At 35.9% G+C, this 21958-nt stretch overlaps 5 protein-coding genes across 5 annotated transcripts; all 5 read right to left on the bottom strand.

Moving 5' to 3' along the window:
• Positions 1-388: 388 nt before the first annotated feature.
• On the bottom strand, positions 389-2207 carry LOC144350830 (uncharacterized; the record flags this gene model as incomplete). Its single annotated transcript, XM_078008899.2, has 4 exons — positions 1992-2207; positions 1678-1734; positions 1355-1501; positions 389-424 (listed from the first exon to the last, which is right to left on the bottom strand). Coding segments are annotated over exons 1-4 (456 nt in total), but the record flags the coding sequence as incomplete, so codon positions are not given.
• A 2115-nt stretch (positions 2208-4322) lies between these two features.
• On the bottom strand, positions 4323-9892 carry LOC102808905 (uncharacterized). Its single transcript, XM_085496456.1, has 3 exons — positions 9818-9892; positions 6700-6846; positions 4323-6610 (listed from the first exon to the last, which is right to left on the bottom strand). The coding sequence occupies exons 1-3, from the start codon at positions 9890-9892 to the stop codon at positions 4454-4456; spliced, it is 2379 nt and encodes a 792-aa protein (XP_085352582.1). The 3' UTR covers positions 4323-4453.
• Positions 9893-10087: 195 nt separating this feature from the next.
• Positions 10088-12496, bottom strand: LOC144350829 (uncharacterized). Its single transcript, XM_078008897.2, has 5 exons — positions 12320-12496; positions 11510-11638; positions 11276-11398; positions 10738-10897; positions 10088-10543 (listed from the first exon to the last, which is right to left on the bottom strand). Exons 1-5 carry the CDS (start codon positions 12494-12496, stop codon positions 10266-10268), a joined length of 867 nt encoding a protein of 288 aa, XP_077865023.2. The 3' UTR covers positions 10088-10265.
• A 2109-nt stretch (positions 12497-14605) lies between these two features.
• LOC146750356 (thyroxine 5-deiodinase-like) lies at positions 14606-16074 on the bottom strand. Its single transcript, XM_085496455.1, has 3 exons — positions 16063-16074; positions 15773-15945; positions 14606-15279 (listed from the first exon to the last, which is right to left on the bottom strand). The coding sequence occupies exons 1-3, from the start codon at positions 16072-16074 to the stop codon at positions 15027-15029; spliced, it is 438 nt and encodes a 145-aa protein (XP_085352581.1). The 3' UTR covers positions 14606-15026.
• Positions 15657-18118, bottom strand: LOC144350834 (uncharacterized). Its single transcript, XM_085499828.1, has 4 exons — positions 18085-18118; positions 17325-17590; positions 17019-17213; positions 15657-15945 (listed from the first exon to the last, which is right to left on the bottom strand). The coding sequence occupies exons 1-3, from the start codon at positions 18098-18100 to the stop codon at positions 17031-17033; spliced, it is 465 nt and encodes a 154-aa protein (XP_085355954.1). The 5' UTR covers positions 18101-18118; the 3' UTR covers positions 15657-15945; positions 17019-17030.
• Positions 18119-21958: the final 3840 nt, after the last annotated feature.

The following is a 21958-nucleotide window of genomic DNA, read 5'->3' as shown; positions in this document are numbered from 1 at the left end:
CTCTTCAATGGAGTGCACCATAACTTCATTATTCGGCACATGTACACTTGATAACACTCTAGGTGAATTTATAGGCTGTCGAGACGAACAAGAATGAAACACCATGCTGATTGATTATTGTAATTACAACCAGTTTCCCAAATGTTACTTTGAACTGAATGTCTGTTTTGCGTTTTACATTACAAATACGGATTGCTCGTGTTATAAATAAAAACTGAACTGCCGCGTACAGATTTGCTTCATAGTTGCAGCTGGCAGTGGTAATGAAGATTCGAGTTACGTAACAAGGAGGAGAACCTACCGATATGGGTGAATGTGTTTGACATATATTGCCAAATAAACCACACAGGATTGCTACCACAAATGCAAAGACAGATGCAAAGAATGAAAGAACTAATATGACAGCATCCACGAATAGTCGAATCTGTAAAATAGATATACTATTAAGTATTGTGCTATACTGTGATCAAATAATCTTTTGATTTCATAATTTGTGATGCAATGAGTGAGATGTGAAGCTAGTCTTTGTGGGTGGTGATTTTTTTTTTTGGTGTTAAAGGCTGGTTGTTTGGAATGGTGGGGCTTTTTTTTAAATGGCGAAGGTTGTTTTTTTCTGGATTCTTAAGGATTGATTATTTCGGACAGTGAAGACTAGTTTGTATTGGGTGATAAAGGCAAGTTTTTCGGGTGGTTACTTTTACAAAATAAACATATATTTTTAACACGATACATTTTCAAAATAAACGTTGCGATAAGTGATATGATCTTTTTAAAAGTACTCTGCTTTTGGGATTGTAAAGTCTGGTTTGTTTCAGACGATAAATGCTAATTTGTTTTATATGATGAATGCTGCTTTGTATTTGCGTTGTAAAAACTAGGTTAGTGTTTGGTTGTGGTAGCTGGGTTTGTTTTTGTTTTTGTGTGGTGAAATCAAGGTTAGTTTTTGCGTGGTGGCAGGTGGGTTTGTTTTTATGTGTGGTGAAGGCTGGGTTTGTTTTGGGATGATGAAGGCTGGGTTTGTTTTGGGATGATGAAGGCTGGGTTTGTTTGTGTGTGGTCAAGGCTGGGTTTGTTTTGGGATGGCGAAGGCTGGATTTGTTTTTGTGTGGTCAAGGCTGGGTTTGTTTTGGGATGGCGAAGGCTGGATTTGTTTTTGTGTGGTCATGGCTGTTTTGTTTTGTTTTTGCATGGTGAAGGCTGGGTTTGTTTTTGTTCGGTGACGACGGGGTTTGTTTTTGTTTGTTGAAGTCTGGATTTTTTGGGGGGTTGGTAAAGAATTCTAGGTTGTTATAGACGTGCGTATATGTACAGAATTGGACTTTTAAATTGTGGAAGAGCTTACATGTTTACTTACATCTTCGCTCACATGACATAAATCGATGCAATTACAATAAAATACCCAGCATTCCGATTTTTCGAAGGACAGTGCTATCGATGCGTGTATGATCGTTAACAGAGCACACATACAAACAATCGTCGACGATACCATAGCATACCACACCTAGAGACATTATTTGAGGAATATTATCGACTGTGAGCTGTTGAATTAAAACAGCATAGGAGCTGATATCCAGAAATAAAAATTAAATTAAAATTAATGTATATGTCGAGTGAATTCACTGTAAATCATAATTGTGGATACAATTAAGCACGCCAGACTACTACTCTCTCACTTACTCTGTTGCTTCTTCTAACAAGCTCTGATCGGATGGCGAACACTCCGCCGATTATTATCTAGAATTAGAGAAAAGTTATGAATATACATCATTTTCTTTATGACCTGTATGATTATTTTCTAGAGTTAGAGAAAAGTTATGAATATGCATCATTTTTTATGACCTGTATGATTATTTTCTAGAATTAGAGAAAAGTTATGAATATGCATCATTTTTTATGACCTGTATGTATCACAATTTCATAGTTATTCCCCCGTACATAAAATTCCTATGATTATTTTCACAAATAAAATATAAGAAAATACTGTTACTTACCACAATTCCAGACCATATAGGTGTACATATAAATGCCATGAAACAACCAATAAATATAGCAGTAAATCCAAGTATAATATTACAGACGCCTATAATGCACAGTAGAATACCAAGGTCTCTAACGTGTCTAGCCTTGAAATTAATCGTCGGCTGTATGAACACGGACGACACAACTGAGTCTAAACGTTCATCTCGATAACTCTCATCTGTCATCATCTTACCTAACAGTTTCAACTCAGTACGATGTAGTGTTGAGTAATGTTCCAATAATCTTCACGTGCAATAGACACGATATTCATAATATATTGGAGTTTTGCATAACATTAAAAAATGCGACGAGCCGGTCCTTGATAATAAAAATCGGGAATTGCCAAATAAGCAAATCAATAATGACCTTCATTGAGTCTCAAACGGATTGATAACACCTGAAAAGTCTCAAACGGATTGATAACACCTGAAACAAATATGAAGTTAATAATAGAATATGGTTCAATATGTAATGCATTTCAACACAGGAATAACCATGATGCAATGTTTATGCGATTTATGAATCATTAACAGATATACAGAGAGAATGAAGAATTTTGGAATTCAAGTTTTCTCAGACAAGCCAAGATCGATAATTGCCGCTGATATATTTTAGATATACTAGCAATGAGTTAATAAATTTGTTTTTGGTTCAGTCGGATTCCTGGTATCGTCACAACGACACCCTCCTGAGGTCAGATTTCGGTGCATTTGTACGTCATTGATTGAATGATATATCATTCAAATATATTATGTTTTTAAAGTTCATTCACCAATGATATAAACTGTATGCTTACTAAACATAAACATTAAGCAGCCATGCCATGCAGTCCACTTCTAGGGATACTTCTTGTTGTTTGAGGTGTTGCCATAATGTAATCTGGTTGTTAACCACACACTAATCGCATCACAAACAACCATGCGTTATCAACATGTTATCATAGCAATACTGGTCAAAGGTCATTCAAATGTTGAAACATTTAGAATTCAATTTTGTTTAAAGTAAACATCCCCAGGCATTTACATTTCTTACTAAATTATTTATTTGTAAATAACAAAATAAATTTAAAACTAGCATGCAATGACATTGATGTATTCTGCGTGACAAGGGAATTCACAGTGACAGGATGTGAATGAAATCTCATAATTAAACAACATATAGGTAATTAAGTGGTGTACGTGAGAAATGTCTACTGATCATCAGTTTAAATTGTGATAAGACAGATGAAATAGTTAAAAATTAAATAATAATAAATGTTAAATATCAATTCAAATTTGTCAAGGTCAAAAAGGTTTTTATTATCAGTTTAGAGTTAGTATTCTTCCTTTAAAAATTGAAGCTTCAGATTCTTCAACTTAGCTATTGAGGAAAGCACATGTGATTTCTGTGTAGATTATCGAGAATAAAATGCATTTCCATTCCATTTCACACTTTACTTCGATATATGTAATGGTTTTGATCAGGAGACTGGAAATATTAGTGATGTTCACTTCCATTCGAGCTAGCAACCTATATTCAAAAAAGCATTTATAAAAAGACATAACTAATTATATGGAATGTAAATTTACACAAATGTATTTATTACTTAATTTACATGGCATGTAATGATACATTAATAAATAAACAGACAAACAGACAGGTGTGCGTATTTATCTAAAGTCAGCGAATATGCAAACTTTGGTCATACTTATTGTACTGATTTATTTACAAAAAAAAATATTTCTATGTACTCTAACTTGGTTGTAATGCCCTTTTGGTAAAAACACAAAAAGATTTATGGATATTATTCGTAAACAACAACACGCTATGGTCGTCCCCACATGCACAGCGAGAATTGGTGACAACGTATGCTGAAACCACAAAAACTCATGCTTATTTATAAACATTACAATATTGCTGTCCCCGCATGCTCCCACGTTAAAAACTTTTAAACCGAACTGCTAAACATTCTTATCAACTGTGTTTAAACGTTTAGTCGAAGGTTTTCATAAAAAAAACACGTTCTATTGAAAACTAAATAAAGTTTTTCACGTCAAGGCAGTTAGAGCTGAATTTTGATCCATTGAGAATGTTACTACACATTTACGCAACGTATTATGGGAAATAACTTCCCATTGATATAATTGAAAACTACTATCACCCTGGAAACTGAATTATATGTGAATATTTTCACAATATTTATGTCAATAATAATGTATGACTTGATACCATGTCACGGAGCAATATTTTTGGACATGAAGAAATATTCTCACGATAGAAACCACTGCCAAATGCCAATTTTGTCCATTTCCGACATTTCCTACTTTTGTATCTCGAAACATTGTATGGTGACTCAATTTGTGTTGGTATCGTGATGGCATACATGAACATGACATATAAACTTCCACCCTTTTTAAATTTAAATAAATATGGTATGCGATTGTTTATGACTTAGCTATACACATATGCAATATCTAACTCCCTTCTGTTTATGACTGGGTCTGGCACTGGCTGGTGTCCCTTCAGTGGTTGTCATTTGTTGTCCATCCTCTGGTGTGATTACTGTTGGTTCAGCTGGCTGTGAGATGTACTTGGCAGATACCCCATCAGTGGTTGTATTTTGTTGTCCATCTTCTGACGTGATGATGATTGGTTCATCAGGCTGTGAGAGGTACTTGGCAGATACACCGTCAGTGGTTGTAATTTGTTGTCCATTTTCTGGTGTGATGATGATTGGTGCATCCGGCTGTGAGAGGTACTTGGCAGATACACCATCGGTGGTTGTAATTTGTTGTCCATTTTCTGGTGTAATGATGATTGGTGCATCTGGCTGTGAGAGGTACTTGGCAGATACACCATCGGTGGTTGTAATTTGTTGTCCATTTTCTGGTGTGATAATGATTGGTTCATCTGGCTGTGAGAGGTACTTGGTAGATACACCATCGGTGGTTGTAATTTGTTGTCCATCTTCTGGCGTGACAATGATTGGTTCATCAGGTTGTGAGAGGTACTTGGCAGATGTACCATCAGTGGTTGTATTGTGTTGTCCATCTTCTGACGTGACGATGATTGGTTCATCAGGCTGTGAGATGTACTTGGCAGATACACCATCGGTGGTTGTAATTTGTTGTCCATTTTCTGGTGTGATGATGATTGGTTCATCAGGCTGTGAGAGGTACTTGGCAGATACACCATCGGTGGTTGTAATTTGTTGTCCATCTTCTGGCGTGACAATGATTGGTTCATCAGGTTGTGAGAGGTACTTGGCAGATGTCCCATCAGTGGTTGTATTGTGTTGTCCATCTTCTGACGTGACGATGATTGGTTCATCAGGCTGTGAGAGGTATTTGGCAGATACACCGTCGGTGGCTGTAATTTGTTGTCCATTTTCTGGTGTGATGATGATTGGTTCACCTGGCTGTGAGAGGTACCTGACATAAACACCGTCAGTGGTTGTCATATTTTGCTCATCTTCTGGTGTGATGATTGTTGGTTCATCTGGCTGTGAGAGGTACTTGGCAGATACACCGTCGGTGGTTGTAATTTGTTGTCCATTTTCTGGTGTGATGATGATTGGTTCACCTGGCTGTGAGAGGTACCTGACATAAACACCGTCAGTGGTTGTCATATTTTGCTCATCTTCTGGTGTGATGATTGTTGGTTCATCTGGCTGTGAGAGGTACTTGGCAGATACACCATCAGTGGTTGTAATTTGTTGTCCATTTTCTGGCGTGATGATGATTGGTTCACCTGGCTGTGAGAGGTACTTGGCAGATACACCGTCAGTGGTTGTAATTTGTTGTCCATTTTCTGGTGTGATGATGATTGGTTCATCTGGCTGTGAGAGGTACCTGACATAAACACCGTCAGTGGTTGTCATATTTTGCTCATCTTCTGGTGTGATGATGATTGGTTCATCTGGCTGTGAGATGTACTTGGCAGATACACCATCAGTGGTTGTAATTTGTTGTCCATTTTCTGGTGTGATGATGATTGGTTCATCTGGCTGTGAGAGGTACCTGACATAAACACCGTCAGTGGTTGTCATATTTTGCTCATCTTCTGGTGTGATGATGATTGGTTCATCTGGCTGTGAGATGTACTTGGCAGATACACCATCAGTGGTTGTAATTTGTTGTCCATTTTCTGGTGTGATGATGATTGGTTCATCTGGCTGTGAGAGGTACCTGACATAAACACCGTCAGTGGTTGTCATATTTTGCCCATCTTCTGGCGTGATGATTGTTGGTTCACCTGGCTGAGAGAGGTACTTGGCAGATACACCATCAGTGGTTGTAATTTGTTGTCCATTTTCTGGTGTGATGATTGTTGGTTCATCTGGCTGAGAGAGGTACCTGACATAAACACCGTCAGTGGTTGTCATATTTTGCCCATCTTCTGGCGTGATCATTGTTGGTTCATCTGGCTGTGAGAGGTACCTGGCGAGTACAGGAGTATTTTTCTGTATACCTTCCGGTGTAGTTATGTTTGCTTCACCTTGCTGTGTGGGGAATTTGGCAGATAAGCCATCAACGGCCGTAATTTGCTGCTTGGTGACTGGTGTGGCAGTGACTGGTTGTCCTAGGGAATTTAAAAGAAAAAAAAAACATATCTAAACTATTTTCAGTGGCGCACCGTTAATTTATACATGAATAATGTATAACTGAAACATTTAAATGTATATATTTAAATAAAAACTACAACTAAGGCATCAGTTAGGTAGCTACCAATGTAGCTGCCGGTGACTTGCCACTTATCAGATTGTGTGCACATGGCAAATCGTTTACACTGACCTTTAATGCTTGAACTGATTTGAATCTTCTCGGTACATGCACGTGTGTCCATAGGCTGTAAGACAAAACAAAGCACGCTTATTGTGATGCTGACAAATAATGCAACACATTCAGCTCGGTATAGATGTATAGAAGTACATGCATAAATGTATCAAGAATAAAAACGTGGAGTACATTTCTACAAATATGACATTGAGAATACTCACCATGCTTAACTGTATATCGGCAAAGTGCTGTTTTGATAATGAATATATACTTCCAACGAAGAACTCAAATATTTCCAATTGTAACGATAAATTCGTTTGAATGAAATAATCTGCAACGAAATGTGTACACTGTCAAGCTACTTGTTTTAATACTGCCACTACTGGATGTTTGAATGACTGAAGTCCAATTGACACGTGTTAACTGAAAGAGCACGCGACAGTAAGTAAATTATAAAATACCCGATAGAACTGCAGACTTCTTTGGAACTCTTTGGCAGTAACTTGTATCATAGGCAAGGTAATCTGTTCTGACAATGTCTGAATTTGCTCAAAACTATATACTGTAGTACGTGACGTCAGAGGGGTAGCGTCGGGATGGCCAGTGACCGATATTACGTCAGGGGTCATGTACACATCCGATCAACGGGACGGGCTTGTATATGAACTAGAAGTATTACCGTTATTATTCGCACGTAATCCTACTATTGTGTCGTTTTATACTATACAATTATTTCACCATATAGCACATATTAGTCTCATTTTTTTCTATAAATAATATTAAGCATGTTACACCTGTAACTATGTACATTTCTAGGTGCCACCTTGTGCCGTGTTTACTTAGAACTCGTCGTATACTGACAGTGACATTTGAACACACTGACCTGCTAGGCGTCGCTGATTCTATTTTAAGAATGATTACCCATACACTGCATCTAATGGCGTATTCTCACCCAGTATGATAATTAGGTCGTTTATAATCAATCCCACTAAGATTTTAAACACACTTTTTAATGTTTTTCAGAACATGCAAACTTTCCTTGTATATTTAGATGTTTGATCACCCGACTAACCAGTGACATCACAACATAGTTATCATCGTCAAACACAACAATGACAACAACATCGTTATCAACAATATCACATAACTATTGATTTTGAAGTAACTTACATCACGAAAAAAAATATTACAAATATAAATATAACTTCTGCGTTTCTATGACAATGACTGATAAATCCAACAGATATATGTTTGTTTGTTCGTTCGTTCATAAGGCCATTTAATCCACGTACAACTAGAGCAAAACTGAACAGCGCCGGCATAGTCCAGAAAAGAGAAATACGTATATGAACTGACAAAATAATTTTAGATAATCATAACAAATGTAAAGCAGAAGCTGATGTGTTCTTTACAAATAACCTTAGGTTGGTTGGTTGTAAGTTCACGCAGTGTCATGTACAGTACGTGCGTACCAAGCATATACAGTATTATCTGTATCCCATTAGTGAACCGCATTGTGTTAAACATGTCCCAATCTCCCCTGGTTTCCAACCAAACCTTGTTTATATAAGCAGCATGTCGATTACATTAACAGCATGACGTAGTATGTGCATAGAACCATGGATTGCCAAGCATAGACTTAATCCGTGCAATGATGTGACAGGTTTTATTATGTAAAGTGCGCAAGTTGTCTTTAATTAACAAAATTAATTATTCAACAAACGTACGAATACAATGTAAATATATAATTATATTTCATCATCTTCACAGAGGGGCTCTCGTGGAACTTAGTCATTGCTGGCATAATTTATTATGTCGGAACAAGCCGAACATTTGATGTAATATTCGTTCTTTCTCTATTTACAGATTGAAGCTGAACTCCCGATAATCGTTTTTTTTTTGCCGTAACAAATCACAACAGTGTCAAATAATTTTAATGCCCAAGGAAATTAAACTGTTATCAGTTTAAATGCCGCCTTTCCCATAAATCTATTTATTTTTCGTCAAACTCGATCTCAATAAAAAATAATATGGCAGGTTTCGTACCACATGTTTAATACTCTACCGCAAATTTTGCTATCTATTTTAAGTTGACAATCTAAACAAAATTTGATTAATTGAATGATTGATCTAGTTAACTTTAATTTACCCTGAAGATGGGTAGCTATAAAAAACTGTCACATTCTTAACATCCTTGGTAGCCTGATATAATCTGTTTAATCATGTATTTAGTGTTCCGTTCCTGTTACGCACATGATGTAATCCTGTTGTGAGATGATGTATTTCCTGTCCTTTCCCCGATGTAGTATGTCAAAGTAATGGCTAGGACACATCCAGAAGCATATGACGAAATACATTTTAGAAATTTGATAGAGTAAAATTGTTATATGTGAGAAGATGTGAAAATTATTGAGTACATCGCGTCGTATATAATACAACTCATGTTAAAAAACATTTGTTTGTTTGTTTGCGTAAATCTGTGGCGACTTTGGCGACGTAAAGAATGTAAATTACTAGTATATCTTGACTAAAACAATAATGGCGGTTAAATCAGCAAGATATTATACGTTATTATATGTTCAAAAGTAGTTTTAAAAGGAATATGTTAGCGCATGCGTCAGGTGGCCATAGCGTGTAATTGTTTACCAACAAGCGACCACCCACGAGCCTTTGCGTTTTCAGCGTGTGTTGTTATCGTCGCATGGGACTCAATTCCCGTGCGTGCGCATGTGACGACCCTCCCCTTTAAAATAATCTACAATGTTAAATAATGTACGTTGTTGTTATCAATAATACACAAATAAATAATAAAATCATCTTTTTTGTCATTACAAAATACAGTATGAGAAAGGATTATATCTAGATGGAATCAAGAGATACAACTGTTTGTTAAAATCTACTTCAGACAGCTCTAGGGTAATAAGTGTTCTTACCCTTTGTGGCAGTAAACTACAATCACGGATCACCTTTGACCAGCATCTCCTGTGTCGCTGAATGGTACGGCCTAATTTATCAATATATAATCAACTTAATATACTTACTTCACATATACATACATTTGGAGCAACCATATCACTCGATGTGACTGTGGCTATAACGAACTCGTTGATTACCATGGTTCAAATGTGTATTAACCACGTAATACATATCGTGGCGGAGTTAAGACAAAGTGGCGTTTGCAACAGATACGTCAGTACAGGGACGATTTTTGAAACACTCCTTTCCATGAACTACAAACCATGGATTTTGAAACGATTTGTGTTGTTATTAAATCTATGTTATTGTGCCCAACACGTAACACATACCACACAGACAGTTTAATATGTGTATATTCGTGTAGAAAAATTATATATTATATTACATAACGTATTATAAGGCAGTGTGAAACGTATGTTTGGCACTGGCAAAATGTAAATAACTCTGCCTCACTTATTAAAAAATATCGTATTTTCATCGAGCATAATTTAAACAAATAAATACGTATAATGTTCAACACGTAGAATCTGTGTTTTCAGGTAATGATATCGCACTAAGTTCACAAAGTCTAGTATCTTCTGAATTCACACGACTTTTTAAACTGATGTCCTCAAAGTTCTCATCTGACAGCTGTCTTGCTGATCGTGTCACATGTTCCTCTGGCGCACTGGTCTTTGTTTCCCCGTCTGACCTTTCTGTGTGTTTTGCATTGGCACTGCTACGGTGGTTGCCATTGAAAACGTCACGTGTGTTGTTCACCAGGAATGATGATGTAGTGAGGGAACGAAGAGCTTAAATGAAACAATAAGAGATATTTAGTTTGCATGGTTGATGCTGTTGTTGATGAGAATGATGAGGAGGAGGACGAGGATGGTGGTGGTGGGGATGATGAGGAGGAGGATGAGGAGAATGCCGTTGATAGATTAGTACAGACAAATAACAACCTCGTACATATAATATCGTATCATTTTGTATTGTTACTCACAGTTCTCATTGGCAGTCATTGTCGTGATCTGACCTCTTGAAGAGTTCCTGTTTCTCTGGTGGTGGGATATATCAGGGCCAGTGACAACGGGTAAGTTTGGTACCCCCGAAAGTAACGGTTGCGGCTCGCTGTTATTAAGTATGATATACGGCCGTCCAGACTACATACACAAAATAACAAAAATAAAAATATGTCACTTTATTCCCCGATATTTTAAGCTGAATTTCTGTGATGTTATACATATATAAATTGTGACGTGCGACTTTTTCTAGGACTGATAATATTTTTCCCGTTTTTGTTGTTGTTATGAGTCCAAATTGAAATATATATACAATTATGTATGTATATTTAAAATGTGTGTGTGTGACATGTAAATCAGACAGCCTGGAGCGAATTATTGTCAAGCAAAGATATCGACGTATTTATATCACCTATGCTTACTAAATTCGCTATAGTGCATTTCCCTTAGTATGAAACCGACATGAGAATTTTCTATTCAGTGTATTTCAATATATTTGACGACAATATGACGTCATACCTCATATGAGCGTGCTCTACAGTTACAAACTGCGATCCAGCATACTACTGTCGTTGTGAGAGTCAGCACCAATTCTGCCGTGGCAACGGCAACGACAATCGAGTCAATCACGTGACAGCCTTTCTAGGAAACAAGTATAAATAAAACGTGTCTTTGTGTCTATAAAATGATAATGTCTAATAATCAAACAAATGCTGCGTAAATTAAAAAATTATTGATTTAAAAAAGAGTTACCTGGAAACAGTATGAATATGTGCCGTAATCACCGCATGTATTATCGTTAACCAATGAAGTGACCGAACTTACGATAACAATCAGTGAAAACAAAGCAGCAATTATGCATAGTATTAATGTAGCGAAAACCTGAAATGAAACAAAATTATTATAAGAATGACAGATTGATGCAAAACTTGGATATTAGTTCCAATTTTTATGCTTTTTTCTTGCGTTTTTTACACAAGTTATTTTAATACAACCGCTCACCGTAATTGTATTTTTTCTTCGTGCTGCTATAATCCCTTGAATACCTGCCACAAGAAACTATCAAAGTAAATTCAATATTAATCATACGATGTATGTATGTGTGTGTAATATGTAAAAAGCGTTTAGTCGAATATACACCCCTTCCCGGGAAAACACATTCGTGTACTATGTTGTACTATAGTTCGTTTTCAGCAAAAAGGGATGACGCCGAGAAACCGAAAACAAAGCGATGAACCCGCATATATGGGCAGTGTAGTTGTGAAGGTACACGTATTAGCAGTATAGAAATCTGAAAAGCGTGGAGCATTAACAGAGTTGCATTTTTAGAAATATTGTTGTAAATAATAATTTAGTAAGCGTTAGGTAAATTTATGATAAAACAGACTGTTCATGTTAAATATATATCCACGATGAAAATATTAAATAATGAAACATGAAGATTGTGCTCGTGCTACACACAACATAAACTATATTTCCCATGATCCTCGTGGCGTTGTACGTTTCTATGGTGATGACAATGAAGAGTAGATGAAAAATGATTAATGGTTACCATCGACTCACAAATATGCCGCCCCATACTGGTGCACCGATCGCAGCAGTAACACAGTTCTCAATGATGGCTAGGACTCCTAGGACAATACTCAGAGATGCAGCGATGACCTGGCTTGTCGTTAATCCAAAAACCACTCTATGTTTAAAATTCGGACGAAGTCCAATAATGTTACTGTTCCTCTCCATTTTAGGAGTGTTCCTGCTGTGGATGTTGTTGGGGATATTCGATGGATCAACACTCTTCCGTGTTGAAAACTTGTCACGTTTAAATAACGCTGGTGAGCACTAAGACGTTAATTTCCAGCGACGCTCATTGTGCTATGCAACGCATCCTGCATAGAAACATAATGTATGTGAGAAAACACCGGGAGTCACATTTCGTAATACCGATATCAGTATCTCATTCACCTGCTTACTTTATAGCGGTCACATGCTTATATCAATCGACTTACGTGTTACCAATGAATCGATATAAATAACATATAACTATTAAATTTAATTATAATATTCATATAACATTCAGTCTCACGTAAACACTGTCGCCATGCTGTTTAGTTGCCAGCATTATAACGTTTCGCAATGCGTTACATTTTATCGACGTTGACGTTCATTATCTGCGGACGATAGGCGGGCGAGGACAGTGTTGTTTTTTTCTTTCATTATGTATCATTATGTTGTCGGATTTACACGACGATATTGCGGAATTAATAATCATCATAATAGTTTCAAATTATTTAATCTTATTCAAATGGAGCGTGAACAGACATAGGTAACACTCACCAGTTAGTCGAATATGATGGCATCACGGAAGAATACGCTGAGTGTTTTGCTATGATAACTGAGGTATCACACAATGTTGCAGTTTAATGATTTGTCAGACGAACAATTCACCTTTCACCCGGATATGTATCAAACAGGTAAAAAATTAACAGGACTGAGAAGTGCTAAACAAGACATTCATACTCGTCGTCAGAGGGCGTATTTCGTCTAGATACTGTAGAATACTTTATTTTCGCTTGGAATTAATTTTTGCTATTTTCGCCGAAGGAATGATTTAGTGAAAATAAAATCGAGCGAATATACTGTTGTTTCTATATTTTAAATTCAACTCACTTGACAATGAAAGGGCCATTAGCTGGGAGCAGATTGCGCGGGACCACGAACAAAGAAGGATGGAAATGCAGTAAATATATGTCAAATATTTTCTATTTCTCAAAAAGAAAACAGTTTCACTATATGAGTTCGCAACGCAGTGTGGGCAATTGATACACTAATCAAAATAAAAATAAAAAAACGATGAATTAATATATAATTACCAATACAACTCTTTAATTGTATTTTTATTTGTGAACATTTATTTGAAAATAACAGTACAACGACCTTGCCACTTCTTTAGATCGTGATATCGGACAAGTGTCTCACCGTGGAAACAGTGAATAGCCGATCTTACATCCTGCCACGCCCATTTTTTAACCACTTCCTTTTTTACACTGAGTTCAAGAATGCCGAATGTTTCCATAATTATAAAATATGTATTCTGACAACAGTAAGTGGCCATTTTGGTATAATTACTATCCAGTTGTCCATCGTCGTCACGTGGAAATATAGTACAAATTTCTGATTACGGAGAGACCATGAAGTCAACTAATCTTAGAGTCGAAGTGTGTAAGAAACCTCGTGAATGTAAGACTTTAAATCGGAGGTAGTCTATAAATATGAGCATGGCATTATGTCGGTCACTTGAACTTCAGAATGTAGTAGTATACAATACAGAACTCATTGTGAAAGATATAAACATAAACAGTACGTTCTGATCTGTATAGGTCAGACATGTCAGTATTTTAGTAACTTAACAAACACGTCGTCATGGTGACCAGAAATGTACTGTTGCAATAAAATAACAATGGTAAAACTAATACAATTTTGTGGAAGCTCGGTCATGTTGCCTTATTATTTATACTATTTCAATATTTTCATTTTAACATTGATTTCGCTATGTATGTAACAACAAACGTAGGGAAGGGGTACCACGTAACAAAAAATGTATAGAATTTCAAATATTTGTGTTCAAAAAACAGCATCCTAATTTTTGTTTGAGTATAAATGATCATTAATTCCATAAATGTGTCCTAAAATCAAGTTTATTAACCATGCAGCCTGTTGGCGAGTTCCGACTAAATTCAATGCCAAAACATTCTGAAAAAACACACTTACTAATTAAAAAAACTTAAGTTGGATTTTGTTCGTATTCCTATCTATGTTTCTATACGTTTGCACCAAATGAGTAAACACGTGGTAAAGGGCGTTGGTCGTTGTGAAGCGTGTGTTCGAATTTTACAAACAATGTATTTCAAGTTTACCTGCGTTGTGTACGTCACCGTGGGTATCATAAATAACAGGGCGCGACCTGACGACCACCGCCCTTTAAGGTTGGGCGCGGCAAATGGTCTTAAACTAGCGTCCATCTTATGACTCTGATGTGGCCTATAATTGTGCCAATAGCCTTTAATATGTAGCTGTTATGGATCGTTGTTAGAAATTTCAGCTGTCTGCATAACAATATATACTGACCACATTACCCGTGTGTATTCATTTAGTATTACAAAAGTAATTTTGGCTCCGAATTAGACGTAAACAATGGCACCCAGCTCATGCCCCAGTTTCGATGGCATAACTCCCAGTTCTCCCCTCCCCGTTACCATAACCTCAATTTAAATTACGGAAAACGTTGTTGAAGCCATTCCCTTAACCTATCAGTCATCAACTTGTCTGGACTGTGTATCTGGACTTTGATTACGTCCCCGATATAAGCCATTCTACCATCTTCGATGACGAACACCCTATCTGGCTGGGCAGCATACGTCTCGGCGAACCCATTATCCATGTTATCGACAACAAGACGCACCTTGTTTTCATCAGTGAGGTCTGTGGTAAACGTTTGGAATTTAGCGTCGGCGGCGATTAAACGACTGAAAGTAACGAATAATAAATTGGAAAATATTTTTTAAATATCTAATTATTACACAAAAAAGCGAGCAAGGTAGGATATATCTGGAAGCCCCATATTCTAATTACAAATTTGTAAACTGCCGGAAATGTTCTCATGTACGTTTATAATCGAGAAAATTTTAGGAATGCACGCCCTCGTCCCCCGGGAGGAGGGGTACTCAAAGTCAGACCTGGTGCCCATGCTGAAGTATAGCTTTTCAAAAAAAAAAACCCTCTAAACACGTACTTATTTTTGTGAAATTACACCCATTTTCGGGAGCAGAAACTTAAAATAGATACCCTATATACATACTAAAATCATACTGTTTCCAAGTTAAGGTAACATGAACTCATGAGATTCATTTTTTTCACACTTTATTGCTATATGTAAGTTACATAAATTATTAGTTGTCTGAGTAGTAATGCACACCAGCACGAAGTAAATGATCGGCGCAGGCAGCCATACACACTCACCGTGCCGCGGCTGTTCTGCCAAATATATCCTTGGGCTGGTCATATGAACTGTAGTGCTCCCCAACCGTCCACCCATCACGAGGATGGGCTTCAAGAAGGTAGATTTGCAGAAAGTCGGCCTTGTCCTTGTAGTCGTTAAACAACCGATGGAGAGAGCCACTGTGAACAATGGCCTGTATTGGAATAAACAAGTTACTGCGTTACAGAGTCTCCGTTAGTCATCAAGTTTAAGAAATACTGGTATATAAAGTTTGAACATGGGAGGTCATAACAAAACATCATATATATACAATTATTGACATCGTACTTCGTCTACATAAATCTATACAAATCTAGTGTATATCTATACAAAATTAATATAAATCTATACTAGGCTACTGCATATACACAAAACACTACATAACTACACATGTCTGCTATGGATCTACACAAAATTAATGTATGTCTACACAGGATTACTGTGTTTATAAACAAGCAGAGCTACACATGTGTAACTACACAAGTCAACTGTAGATATATACTAGACTACTGATATATGCAAGTCTACTCTATCTGCACAAGGCTAGCTCCACGTCACGGCACGTCTTCATCTCGGCCACTGGGTATCCCCAATATATGTTTAATTATCGAGTTTATTACGTGCAGAAGGCTTGAAAACCGTCCACCTGTACAGCATGGTACAGCTTTAATAACAATGAATGAGTACTTGGTAATAATTATAAAGTTATAATTGCTGCTGACGTAAAAAGTAAAGCATATAAATAACACCGAATACACGGGAGGATCTATACTGTGTCAAATTGTATTATGGGTCTACACTAGATTACTGTATATCTATACAATTCAACTATAGATCTAGAAATGATTACTGTGTATATAAACAAGTCTAAATTTGATACCTGTGTATATAGTAGATCTACTTTAAATGTATATATATCCACATATGAGTACTTTATATGCAAAGAAGTCTACTATTGATCTACAAGTGACTATTGTATTTACTGTGATCTACACTAGTCTATTGCATCCACTATAGGAGTATACACAATACTCTGTATAAAAATCTACCGTAGATCTTCACATGACCACTTTATATATTCAAGTCTTACATAGTTCTACACTATACCATTTTATATCTATACGTGTATACTAGACTATTGTATATATTAAAGTATACTATACTTTGGTAATAATATGCTATGGCTATATCAGTGCATCAGTGTGGTCAATAATAAGATCAACTTACTCTGAACGGTGGTCAGGACATAGAGCCAGCTATGATCACAAGAGGTCGCTCTCTATGCAAAAAGCTTGAAAGGGGTATATCCTCTTTCGTTTCTACTGAGACTAAGTTAACTTCCGGTGGGACATCACCAATTTCCAAATCTCCAATCCAGGATCTTGAACCATGAGTCGCCATAAACTCCAACGTGGCTAATACCTTAAAGGAAATGAAACCGTTATGTGTACTGATGGATAACGTTAGAAACATAAACAGGATCGATTGATTGATTAATTGATTTGATTGATTGATTGATTGGTAATTACCGACCTCAGAATCATCGCTATAATATCGTCTAATGAGTGACATTAGCCGATAATTGAGTTCATTCGGGTTGACGCCGTTATCTTCCAATGCTTGGCGTGCAATCTTGTGAAATATGTTTTCCATAACCGTCACTAGCTTTGAAGGATCCGTTTTAAATGGGTGTAGCTCGTGGTTGTATATCTTTGCCGTTTCTTCGTTTAACATTAGTACTTGATACCGTTTCATAATACGAATAACAAGTTCTCTGTCCTTCATAAAGTTTGGCATCTCTGTTGACAACAATATTTCATTATATGCAGGCATACAAGTAGCCCCGTAACCTAGAATGTTTTCGGTATTAGACATGAGGGCGCTGGATTTCAAATTCAAAACATGTGCCACTGAGGGGGCGAATTTTACACAAGTTTTGCACATGTATTAGTACTCGGTTTTCACACTTGTTTTTGTTATTTTTTAGAAATCTTTTGAGGCGTATACATGTAACAATGTACACGTTATATCTTAAGTTTGTAACACTCATACCTAATATTGAACGTTGAATTACGTTATTTAACGATATTGCTAATGTACTGTAATGGTGTCTCCGTGTCAAGTCAGGGATTTGGTTGTAAGAAATACGTTGTCTGATGACCGTATGGTTGTAAAAGAATGTTTCTATCCCTCGTAGTGTTTATATATATATATATATATATGTATGTATTATATAGTGACACTCCAAATAAAGCAAACTAAAGTGTACAAATCGTATACAAAAACATCGTACCTGCAACAGCCGCCATGATGCAATGAACAATGACCGGTTATATACGTATAGTAGTATTTGACCTAATTTTATTATATATAAAGGTCAACGAAAGACACATAACAACTAAATAAGAGAAAACAAACGAAGATGTGTGTTTTCTATATATGTTGCATATTTGATAAATATACAAACTATGCAAAATCCATTGACGTGCCGTTGCTTCTCATTAATTATTCAAATTTATTCTTATTTACCTACTAAGTATGAGAGCATCTAAAAAGGCTATTCCATACTGTCGTTTAATGTAGTGCACAAGCCGATGTAAAATGGTGATTATGTCAAGGCATTATCTCAAAATCTGAAGAATTCACAAAATTGGAATACAGATCTCGATTAGAAGAAAATCATTCATAACAGAGACATTTTTCATAGCCTAAGAATGCGTAATTTATGAAGTCTATGGTCACCATTCGTTCGTTTTGAGGATGGGTTACCAATGTTTAAAAAAAAATATATATATAGATTTTATACAAGGAAAACGGGGTAAATGTTTCATGATTGGAAGATATCGTCCCCCCCATGTTTCAACCTGATTTTGTTCACACTTAAAGCATAATTTGTGATGATTTTTTTAAATAAAACACAGCAATGGATATTAATCGAGAGAATGACTTCCAATTCGGAGATAATCTCCATTTCGTGAGAAAGCATTCTTGGATCACTCAATGATAACTTTCAGAGATTGTCAGCATTGCCATACAAGACATGCAGAGTAATTTCATTATACAGTGAGTGAATGAATCACTCAATGATAACTCTCAGAGATTGTCAGCATTGCCATACAGTACATGCAAAGTAATATCATTACAGTGAGTGAGTGAATGAATCACTCAATGATAACTCTCAGAGATTGTCAGCATTGCCATACAGTACATGCAGAGTAATATCATTATACAGTGAGTGAATGAATCACTCAATGATAACTCTCAGAGATTGTCAGCATTGCCATACAAGACATGCAGAGTAATTTCATTATACAGTGAGTGAATGAATCACTCAATGATAACTCTCAGAGATTGTCAGCATTGCCATACAGTACATGCAGAGTAATATCATTATACAGTGAGTGAATGAATCACTCAATGATAACTCTCAGAGATTGTCAGCATTGCCATACAATACATGCAGAATAATTTCATTATACAGTGAGTGAATGAATCACTCAATGATAACTCCCAGAGATTGTCAGCATTGCCATACAAGACATGCAGAGTAATTTCATTATACAGTGAGTGAATGAATCATCCAATGATAACTTTCAGAGATTGTCAGCATTGCCATACAATACATGCAGAGAAATTTCATTATACAGTGAGTGAATGAATCATCCAATGATAACTTTCAGAGATTGTCAGCATTGCCATACAAAACATGCAGAGTAATTTCATTATACAGTGAGTGAATCACTCAATGATAACTTTCAGAGATTGTCATTATTGCCATACAATACATGCAGAGAAATTTCATTGTAGTGAGTGAGTGAGTGAGTGAGTGAGTGAATGAATCACTCACTCAATGATAACTTCCAGAAATTGTCAGCATTGTCATACAATACATGCAGAGTAATTGTATTATAGTGAGTGAGTGAGTGAATGAATCACTCAATGATAACTCTCAGAGACTGTCAGCATTGCCATACAATACATGCAGAGTAATTTCATTATACAATGAGTGAATTAATCACTCAATGATAACTCTCAGAGATTGTCAGCATTGCCATACAAGACATGCAGATTAATTTCATTATACAGTGAGTGAGTGAATGAATCACTCAATGATAACTTTTAAAGATTGTCAGCAATGCCATACAATACATGCAGAGTAATTTCATTATACAATGAGTGAATAAATCACTCAATGATAACTTTCAGAGATTGTCAGCATTGCCATACAAGACATGCAGAGTAATTTCATTATACAGTGAGTGAGTGAATGAATCACTCAATGATAACTTTTAAAGATTGTCAGCAATGCCATACAATACATGCAGAGTAATTTCATTATGTAGTGGATGAATGAATCACTCAATGACAACTTTCAGAGATTGTCAGCATTACCATACAAGACATGCAGAGTAATTTCATTATACAGTGAGTGAGTGAATGAATGAATCACTCAATGATAACTTTCTATACAGTGAGTGAATGAATCACTCAATGATAACTTTCAGAGATTGTCAGCATTGCCATGCAATACATGCAGAATAATTTCATTATACAGTGAGTGAATGAATCACTCAATGATAACTCTCGGAGATTGTCAGCATTGCCATACAATACATGCAGAATAATTTCATTATACAGTGAGTGAATGAATCACTCAATGATAACTCCCAGAGATTGTAAGCAATGCCATACAATACATGCAGAATAATTTCATTATACAGTGAGTGAATGAATCACTCAATGATAACTCCCAGAGATTGTCAGCATTGCCATACAAGACATGCAGAGTAATTTCATTATACAGTGAGTGAATGAATCACTCAATGATAACTCTCAGAAATGGCCTAAGTGTCAGGATAGATACATTTCAACTTGATGGGGGTGGGGGGGGGGGGTTGTACTTTTTTGATGCCATTTGAAAACTATCTTCTTATATGACTTACTGTATATCATTTTTTCATCAAAAATGTCTATCTGCATCATATTAGGAGCAGCTTTCACAAATCTGTCAAAATAAAGGACAACACATCCCATTTATGCATGTGAGCCATTCCTTAAGCTGGAGCTAATAAAACATGACACAATTGAATTATTTAAAAAATTGTTAAAATTTATTATTTTCAAAATAACTTCCCCCAAAAAATAATTCATGGCAAGTAAAAAAGAGATTAAATTGTTGCTTTTGACGAAAGGCATGTTAAAATAAGTAGAGTGGAATAAGTGTGTCTACAGTAAAGAACTGAGATTAAAAATTGATATTAATATAATAAAATGTAATTCTATAATCCTGATAATAGGTTCAAATATTGGACAATATATAGCACCAATATGGCAGCCATGGAAGCACGTAACTAAACCAAGCCCTCTCCCTCTAAAAAAATTAATAACCCTGATAATGAAAGATAAAATGTTTAACCAATAATTCAGCCATAGTGATATGCATTTACTGTATTTGCTCTATTAGAAACTTATCTCAAATAAAAGCAAATACAAGTCTAGAAGTGCCTTTATTGTCTACTGTATCATTAAAATATGACTTGTTTTGTCCATAGAAACACGTCTTATAATAAAACTTAAATGCAAGCACTACTAATAGAGCAAATACAGTATCTATTTTTTTTGTCTTTTCTTTTTTAGTATTTTTGGGATAAGTACACAGAATCTACTAATTTAACAGTATCTGTGGTTGATTAACAGTAGATATTAGAAAGGTATTTGGGGTTAAACTGGATACTAATAAATTTATACCAATAGTGCATTCTACCTCTATCTGATGCACCTAAAAGATAACATACAAAGCAATAAACAAGAACTAGATTTATGTTGCATAATATATACTTTCTGACATAACTTTGAAACCTCTAAAAATGGTTTTCAGCCTTGGCACTGTATCTATGTACTTATCAACCTGTTCAACCCAACCCAATTTTCCCAACACAACCCTACCCAAAAGTTTGCAATTACTAATTTACATTTTGATAGATAATTAAAAAGTCTAATGAAGGAAGACAAATCAAATACATAGAAATTTGAACGCCTGATATTTGGAACCTCACACATAGTACTGGATTGACTGGGTTTGCACAGAATATCATGATTACGTCAGTTGTATTTTGACAAATACTATTAAAAGATCATAGACTTTCATTGCACACTTTCATTCCTAG

Source organism: Saccoglossus kowalevskii, chromosome 1 (assembly GCF_978046115.1).
Source record: "Saccoglossus kowalevskii chromosome 1, keSacKowa6.1, whole genome shotgun sequence".
In the NCBI taxonomy this organism is placed as follows: domain Eukaryota; kingdom Metazoa; phylum Hemichordata; class Enteropneusta; family Harrimaniidae; genus Saccoglossus; species Saccoglossus kowalevskii.
The sequence above is the reverse complement of the archived record's forward strand: the minus strand, read 5'-3'. Positions and strand labels throughout refer to the sequence as shown.

Bases quoted from the DNA above. Each gene is read 5' to 3' on its own strand.
- LOC102808905 (XM_085496456.1), bottom strand. From the start codon at position 9,892: ATGGTAATCAACGAGTTCGTTATAGCCACAGTCACATCGAGTGATATG. The intron at 6,847-9,817 runs GTAAGTATATTA...TTTGTCTTACAG, and splicing joins CAAATGTATGTATATGTGAA to CCTATGGACACACGTGCATG. The intron at 6,611-6,699 runs GTAGTTTTTATT...AAAATAGTTTAG, and splicing joins ACCTAACTGATGCCTTAGTT to ATATGTTTTTTTTTTCTTTT.
- LOC144350829 (XM_078008897.2), bottom strand. From the start codon at position 12,496: ATGGAGAGGAACAGTAACATTATTGGACTTCGTCCGAATTTTAAACAT. The intron at 11,639-12,319 runs GTGAGTCGATGG...GTTTCATTTCAG, and splicing joins CAGTATGGGGCGGCATATTT to GTTTTCGCTACATTAATACT. The intron at 10,898-11,275 runs GTATGACGTCAT...TTGTGTATGTAG, and splicing joins GTAGAGCACGCTCATATGAG to TCTGGACGGCCGTATATCAT.
- LOC146750356 (XM_085496455.1), bottom strand. The intron at 15,280-15,772 runs GTGAGTGTGTAT...CGTTACTTTCAG, and splicing joins GGCAGAACAGCCGCGGCACG to TCGTTTAATCGCCGCCGACG.
- LOC144350834 (XM_085499828.1), bottom strand. The intron at 17,214-17,324 runs GTCGGTAATTAC...ATTTCCTTTAAG, and splicing joins ATTATAGCGATGATTCTGAG to GTATTAGCCACGTTGGAGTT.